The sequence below is a fragment of the Carcharodon carcharias genome, chromosome 22 (genome assembly GCF_017639515.1).
Source record: "Carcharodon carcharias isolate sCarCar2 chromosome 22, sCarCar2.pri, whole genome shotgun sequence".
NCBI classification, from domain to species: domain Eukaryota; kingdom Metazoa; phylum Chordata; class Chondrichthyes; order Lamniformes; family Lamnidae; genus Carcharodon; species Carcharodon carcharias.
This window is the reverse complement of record NC_054488.1, coordinates 26516006-26524664: the sequence shown is the minus strand read 5'-3', so window position 1 is coordinate 26524664 and position 8659 is coordinate 26516006. Positions and strand designations below refer to the sequence as shown.

Below are 8659 nucleotides of genomic sequence, written 5' to 3'. Positions count from 1 at the left end.
TGCCTTTTACTTGTACCATTTTCTCCTCACAACTGATTTAATTTCTGATGTTTGTTGTAAGGTTTTAAGCTCTCTTTTCATCTGCACTTTGATAAAGGAAGGAGTGTAATGGCACAGAATGCAAAGGGATGAAGGCATTGTGGTACCAGAAAACAGTCAAAGATCACTGCTGTTTCAAACCAAAAATCTCTAAAACTGACATATACTTCTCACCAAATTTATTACAGTATTGAAAATGGTTCTGTTTGATCAAGACTTAGGTAATAATTAACCCTTTAGCTCTGGAGGCCCTGACCCATTTAAAAGCATCTTTGTATGCCTGTATCCAGCACATTGTGATCCTTGATAGTCAATAAGTGTTGCTAAACCCTCATCTAGTTTCATTTGATTCTGCCATAACATCGTAATCTCATGCTATTATTCAAAGTTTGTAGCAGTCAGAGGACTTTCCCTACCCACCTGAGAGATGAGTTGGCATCTTTAAATCATTGTTCTATGGCACATCAACACTAAGTTCATTTTCCTGAGTGTGCCAACTGTTAAAGAACTGATGCTTTTACTATTCATTTATATTTACTTCTCAAAATAGGATTCACAGCATTAATGCTAGCATCCACAATAGAGAAAGCAGGAAACTTTAGGTGATATAAGATTCAGCAATAGGTAAATGGGCTTACTTTGTTTAGTTCCCACCTATTTCCATTATAAAAAGAGAAAAAGAAAAAAAATTATTTTACTTTTTTTTACATCTTTTATGCTCTCCCCACCCCCACTAGAGCTATACCTTGAGTGCCCTACCATCCATTCTTAATTAGCATTCGTTTAGATAATATCACCAACTTTAACTTTAACACCTATGTGTTCTTTTGTATTATTGTTGTTGACATCTTTTGATCTGCTTCTATCACTGCTTATTTGTCCCTACAACCACACCCCCACTCCACCTCTCTCTCTCTCTCTCCGTCCCCCACACACACACCTTAAACCAGCTTATATTTCAACTCTTTCTTGGACTTGAACTCAAGTTCTGTCGAAGGGTCGAGGACTCGAAACGTCAACTCTTTTCTTCTCCACCGATGCTGCCAGAGCTGCTGAGTTTTTCCAGGTAATTGTTTTTGTTTTTGTTTTGGATTTCCAGCATCCGCAGTTTTTTTGTTTTTATTACTTTGTTTAGTTATTGACAATAATCAAACAGACAATTAACAGCAACACTTAAAGCAAAACCTTGCAAATTTGCAAGAGAATTCAAGCATGCTGGTTGAGCACAAAGTTGACCGCAGCAAATTTAGAGGTCTCACCCTGGACTATTTTATATCCCCTTTTCACAACTGATAAGTAACAGTTTTCATGTGTAACATTACTGAATCCCATTTCCATGTCCCTCAACAATAACTTTAGTTTTATTGAGTACAATTACCCCAAAGTTTGTTATAGGCTCACATTGACTGAATTGATGATCAAATCATTAATCACACTACAACTGTCTCCAATTTAATGACCAAAGACCCCATATAGGCAATATCCACATTCCTTACTGAAATGTGGCTTTTGAGGAATTAAAGCCTGTAGAATTTATCTCTATCCTGCATCAATGTTCAATTGAAATATCACTGAATTAATAATGGGACCTGTCTTTGCTCATTATATCCTGGAAGGACATTTAACAGTCACAAAGGTGGGGTGTATCTCTCTCCCTAAGTCCTGCAAAGCTGGTGGTATATGGGGCTTGAAGCTGCCATTCTGTCCCTGCCTCGAGGCTCAAGCAAACAAAGTAAGTATTTCTATGCATTGCTGAATCTCTTATCATCTAAAGTTCTTTAGCTGGCGCAATTTTAATTCCTTCTATCTGGATTGGAACATTGCTGAAACACATTGATCCAAAATGAAACAACCCTGTGTCTTAATTATCTTAACATTTGAACAGAGATTCACTTAGGCTAAGATTGAAACATAACTACAATATTGAGAATGTTCAACAGTTTAATTACCTCTTTCCTTACCGGAGAGTGTAGAAAGATGGGGGCACAAATTTTATTTGTTCTTGGATGTGTCACTGGCAAGACCAGCATTTATTTTCATACCTAACTGTCCTTGAGCTGGTGGTGAGCTGCCACCTTGAACTGCAGTAGTGCATATGGTGTCGGTACTCCCAGTGCTGTCAGGGAGGGAATTCCAGGATTTTGACTCAGCAACAGTGAAGTAATGGCGATAGTTTCAAGTCAGGATGGTGTATGACTGGAGGGAAACTTGGTGGTGGTGGTATTCCCATGTATCTGCTGCCTTTGTTCTTCTGGATATAGTTTTGAAAGGTGTTGCTAAGGGTACTTTGGCAAGTTGCTATGGATGCATCTTGATGGTACACACTGCTTGCCACTTTGTACCCCTCTCCTCCTCATCACTTTCCACCACAAACATTCACTCCCTCCATCACTAGTGCAAAGTGAGGAGTGGAGTAAAAACACCACCAAAAAAAAAGTCGAATTGCTTCATGAAGAATACACAGCATTTTATTATTCACAGTTAATTTCTACCTACCAAATGCATTGAAAATCAAGGGATAAGTACACAGGCCTTTCCATTTTAACATTGATTTTTTTTAATATATACATGAAATGTCTGCAAGGCTTATGATATACATCAATTCAAAAACGTAAACAATCAAATGGTCCAGTTGCCAAACGCTCTTTCACACAGTTCAATAGTTTAGGTGACAGCGTGCAGAGGAAAGCTCAAACTCGCTCATCTTATCATTTCTTAGCATTTTCACTGCGTAAGGCAGAACTTAAACAAAAAAATAACTGGACTCAAAGAACCAAAACACCATTTCAGATCAAAATGTTAAACCTAGTACTGCCCACACCCTGACTCCAAAATACAGCTGGACTCAACAGTCGTTGATCAGATCTGACTAGTCGGTAGAATTAGCTCCAAATTTTCATCCCTCCTTCTCACACACAATTCTCAGTGCGCAAACTCGGTGCTGCAATCCGTGGACTGTGCGTGTGTACTGCTCTCCAACCAGTGTAACCAGAATTTTTCTTCCCACCCCTCAAACTGTGAAAGCAGCAAGCAATAAAATTAGAGTATCTTGCCAAATGTGGGGAGAATCTGTCTAGGGCACAGTACTGATGGAAGCATTACTGGTGCATGCAGGTCTGCCACTGTATAACATGGGTACAGTACTGATGGGTACAGGTCCATCACTGTATAACACTGGGTTACAGTACTGGTGGGTACAGGTCTGTCACAAAAACACGGATACAGTACTGGTAGGTGCAGGTCCGTCACTATAACACTGGGGTACAGTACTGGTGCATGCAGATCTACCACTGTAATACTGGGCTACATTGGTGTTGGGTACAAGTGTCACTGTATAACACTGGGCTACAGTAGTGGTGGGTACAAGTGTCACAGCAGGGAATACAGCCAATTTGCTGGTGATTGAAGATATTTGAGGGGAAGAGTTAAGTTCACACAAAGTGCTTTATGCAATATTGAAGTGATGAGCAATTTCCCTTCTCCATGCCAGGAATAGGATATTTGTACCAGACTCTGCTAACCAAGCCCAGTCAGAGTGTTAAATGCTGTCTTGCACAGAGCATATGCAGCTATAAAAATAAATATTCACATGCACAGGCCTCTGTATAACATCAATGGTTGCATTTTCACCACTGGTTAGAATGCTTGGTAGAACATATTTAAAGTTACAGGCTGGGGAACAGAACACTTGCTATTTAAGACATAGTGCTGGCATTAGTCACTTACAGATAACTGCACCAGGTGCAGCACTGAGATGCACGGTGTTCCCATACCAGGCATCCTCCAGTGAGGATCTAAATGTGTGTACTGGATAGTTTTCTGTGTTGAGTCACATTTCCCAAAGTCTGTTACAACATTACATTCTTTCAGGGTGAGTTCAGGACAAATCTAAACCCAACTCCCAGAAGTGACAACACGAGCTCTGATTGAACTACCCAGGATTTGACCAGTGGTTCCAGTCCTACTCACCGCTACTGAGACTCGACCAATAAAAACAATGCTAATTGTTGTATGTGCTTCTACACATTATGTTTAAGAACTCTATGCGGTCTCATGTCCACTCCCAATTCCCTGCTGAATGGTACAGCAATCACTATCAAGCTGTTGGTCATTCAATCACCTCAGCTCTCCCCTAAAGAACAAGTAATATGCTGACCATCTTTAGGAGCACATGCAAGAGACTGGACTGTACTGGTGCCCAGCCAGGTGCTTCCTTGCTCATGTAATAGTACATACCTGGTGTTTCTAGCTGGGCATTCAGCAACATTGAACAGAAGTCAAACAGCAATAAACAGAATCTGCAATTCATTACATACATTTTAAAATCAATGTATGACATTGCTTACAGGCATGGCAAAAGGAGATGGGGTGGGGGGTGATGAGCAACAGTGCACAACAGTTAACTATACAGGAACCCAATTCATATTATTACCAGGACACGGATCGGAAGCTGGCTTTAATTACCACCCATCCTGCTTTGGGGCCAGTCTCAATGTGCATCCAGGCCTCTGTTGACTGAGGATTACCACCCACCCCTCCCCTACGTCTTGCTGCCTTTGGTGAATTCTGTTGCCCACTTAGGTCTAGGAACTTTGCTCCAATCTGCTCTTCAACCATCTGCAGAAGGGTCTGAGGAATTGGTCTCCATTCTTAGTCTTCTCAATTGATGCCTGGGAACATTCAGGTACCAATCATTACCTTGCATCAGTGTGGAGATGCATTTACCATTAGGAATACTATCTGGATGGGTTGAAGAGCCATAACAGTACCCTGCAGGTACTAACTTCTACCTTTTTCCTTATTTGTAGCAGATGCTGAGAGTAGGGGCTCCAGACTTGTACTGTGTCACAACTCTGGATATTCCTCTTACCCTAGGCTGGTAAATTCTGGTACCGATCTATCCTACACTCCTAATTTTCCTATCCAAATTTCTTACACATTCTCTTTATGTTGAAAGCATGACACCAGCTCCGCATGTGTTCCCATTACCAACACAGGTATTTGGCTGTGACATGTCTAAGGGTGAATGTGCCCATTTGGCTTGTCCATCACCCCCACCCCACCAATGCAAGATACTCCTTTACTGCCAGGCTTTAGCCAAGCTGGCAACTGTGTGGCTGCCAGAATCAGACACTGGATTGTCGATGGCACTCTGAACCTGGTGTCACTGGCATGGTCATGCTTCAGCACCTCACTATTGAGTCAGTGGGAAGCGAATCCTGCAGAAGGCCAAGACACCCCAAAATACCAGGCTCAAAGATCACGGTTTTGGCAAAGTGAAACTGGGCTGGGGTCACCAAGCACAAGAACTACAGCAACCGACCAGGTCTGAACAGCAATAACTTGGTTCAGTTCCAACTAATCTTCTTGACCAGTCAGAGAGTCATGTGCCCACTTTTGCTTAAAGTAAAAAAGCCCAAGAAATGGATTAATTATTACAGTGCTCAGTTGCGACAGAAACAAAGGAGGAGGAAAATTTAGTAAAAGCATCAAGATGGCTTTAAAGAGAGTTCACTAAGGATTAGAATATCTCAGTTATGTCATCAAATAATGTGTTCAGTTCAAAATAAAAATCAAACTCCCATTGTCCAAGGTATGCGGGGTGAAACGGTGCACAGTTCCCTCAGTATTACAATGCTGCTTTATATAAATACAAATCTGGCTGGAGGGATCAGCTGGACCGAGTGTAAAAACCAGCTAGAATGTGACTGATAATGAAAAGTACTTAACCCCCACGTCTCAGCGTAGTGAATATGGCCACAGGGGCCACACACCAGGAATTCACTGCCATGAGAGGCCGAGGAACCACCCCCATTGTGGATTAATCTACCGCCTTCATGCAGTTACACATCCCTTTCAATGTTACCAAGGGTTTGATTCACCAGCACATCCCTAACATATAAATGCAACAGAGTTAATCCAGAGCTGCTCTGTCATTCGATCAGAGCCCCAACTTGCAGTGGAAAGTGAAAGGGACAGAGGGCTGTTTTGCAGCGAATGGGCACAGAATACAAAAACCAGGCTCTGGATTTGCCTTGTCCAATCTCACATTCAAACCCCATCACCCAGTCATGGGATAGAAGTTCAGCAGCTCCTCAGTGTAAATGCCCATCATCTCTGAACTAACCACAGCTCACACCTATCAAGGTGAACTGGAAATAAGTTATCAGCCAGGGTCTGTGTTGGTATATTCAACAACAAAAAAAAAAGAAAATTAAAAGGCACTATGAAGACAGGATTCAGAAAGTGCTCAGCCACACACCTTTTAGACCATAAGAAGCCCAACCTCCTGTATAAGCTCCTATAACATGCTGTTGATAAAAGCCCTCAAGTTATTCTAAAATTACAAATCATCTTGACAATTTATACATGATTCCTATAGCTGCTAGCTGCTAAAGGAAACTTTAGGTTTATTTCCAAGGACAAGCTAAATTACCATAATTTATACAAAAACAAGAGGAGAAAATTAAAGCAGGAATTCTGTGTCTGAAATGCACAAGGCTGAGAATGATTTTTTTTTCCTTTTAAAAAGACCCAAGGCAAGGACTGTTACTAATCTCTAGTCTGTGTTACATCTCTGATAAGATTATCCAATATTTGCATAGAAAAAAAATCATTTAAATTCTACAACATGATAAAAGTAATGGAATTATAACCCATGCACAGACTGACAGGGGGAGAGAAAAGGAGGGGATGGGGTGGGAGAAGCAGCTGCAGAACCTAGTGGTGAAACTGCTCAGATTTTCTGTTCCCCCTCCCATAGAATTGATTTTGGCGCTTTAGTTTGAAGTTCCATACAGACTGTGAAGTTCACAGGGGAGCCGCAACTGCTTTCAGGTATCAGCACTGCTGTCCATCAGATGTTCCTGTTGACTGGAGTGACGTAATTGCGGGGGAACATGCCCGACTGCCCGTGGCAACTGCCCTTCCACCAGTTGGGGTCTGAATTGTCAAGAACCTGGATGAAGTCGCCACGGCGGAATCCGAGTTCACCTTCCTCCTGGGGGTCAAAGTCGAAGAGCGCTTGCACGTACGTGGGTTGCTGTTAGGAGGTTTGGGAGAAGAATAAAGACACAGTTAACCAGATAGACAGGATGTGTTTCAGTACAGGCACAAAGCAGACAGCTATCTCGGGAAGGTTGAGAAGGGACAGCTGTGCATCAGTGGAACTACCCTTGCACCCGACTCCACGATTTGGGATCCCCCTTCCTCTTGTGGGCCACACCACAACACTGGAACCCGCAGTGCAGAAAGTCAAAGGGGCAAACTCCAGTCAAACCAAGACCCCTGTAGATACCATGCACCAACAAAGACCCCTGCTATTCTGCTCTCTTGCAGACAATACACTGTGCCTCCAAGCCATTTCAGGCTGACCACTTCTGTTGAAGTGCGGTGGTTTTAGTTAGTTAGTGCTCAGACCCATTTCACCTTTAGGAGCAGGTGAGAGAAAACCAGCTATAACCCCTTGGAATCACTTGGGAAAGCAGTTCTTTATCACAATATCGTTTTGTGATCAAAGTAATGACAGACGTTAGTGATAAACATTTTCAGGGCAGGCATAGCAAGGGTTAGATACAGAGGAAAGCTCTACAATGTTCTATCAAACACTCCTGGGGCTGGTACAGCAAAGATTCAAATAAAGCTCCGTCTACACTGTTCAGTCAAAAGCTCCCAGGGTAGGCACAGCACGGATTAGAATAAAGCTCCCTATATTTTAATCCCAGCTTCAGAGCCAGCTACCTCCATCAGTGAGTGATCTGGACAAATGGGTTTCTGAATAGTTCCTCTGCTGATGGCCTTTGCTTTGCATCCACAAATATTTTCTTCAGGTAGTCCCTGCAGTGATCTGAAGTGTGAGATGTTCTATCAAACACTCCCAGGGGAGGTACTGCACGGATTTCTCTGGCCTCACTTATGTACTTTAGCCCATATTCAAAAGCACGCTCCCTGTTGTGCCAATGTCACGCTTTGCATTTCTCACCAAGCACCCTTCTGCACTGTGGGCTAATGGTTGGAATGAGATTGAGTGTGCCCAAAGCCCATTGCATGCAGTACTGAGAGTCAGCCGGCATAGGGGGCTTTTGTTTTGCGTCTGGACTTGATTTTAAGCCAAGTATCAGAGGTGAAATTGGAGGAGTGCAAAGATCCTGTGTGTGTGGGGGGGGGGGGGGGGGGGGGGGGGGGGGGGGGGGTGGTGCTTTATAGGTCTGAAGAAGTTTAGAGATAGGAAGGGATCTGAATGCAAGAATGAGAATTTTAAAATAATTGCGTCAAAATTCCTCAGCCTTCTCTCTATATCAGACATGTCCTAAATCCCACCACAAGTTCCTGGTTTCAACTATAACACGAGTAGATGCAAGTGTTCAGGGTTCCCCATCCATTTCACCCTCCATTCAGTACACTCTGACCACTGGGAAAGAGAGCAGGTCAATCTCCACTTTGGTACAAACTCCTCATATTTCCCTCCCTTTTTGCTTCCTTTCCTTCCAAAGATAAAACCCAACAACTCTTTTGGGTGAAACTGGACAAGTACGTTGCAGAAACATATTGGTTCCAACTACTAGGACAGCAGGAAAGCTCATTAGAGGGGTGAGTGATCTTTTATGGCTGGGAGCCCACA

The 8659-nt window shown here is 42.7% G+C and overlaps 1 protein-coding gene across 1 annotated transcript in view; it reads right to left on the bottom strand.

The window, feature by feature from the left end:
* Positions 1-2491: 2491 nt before the first annotated feature.
* The window catches only part of LOC121293738 (growth factor receptor-bound protein 2), a 191551-nt gene continuing 185383 nt past the window's right edge, over positions 2492-8659 (bottom strand). Inside the window, exon 5 of the mRNA XM_041216984.1 lies at positions 2492-7081. Within this exon, the coding sequence (XP_041072918.1) occupies positions 6896-7081 (186 nt within the window). The 3' untranslated portion in view covers positions 2492-6895. The remainder of the gene's footprint in view (positions 7082-8659) is intronic.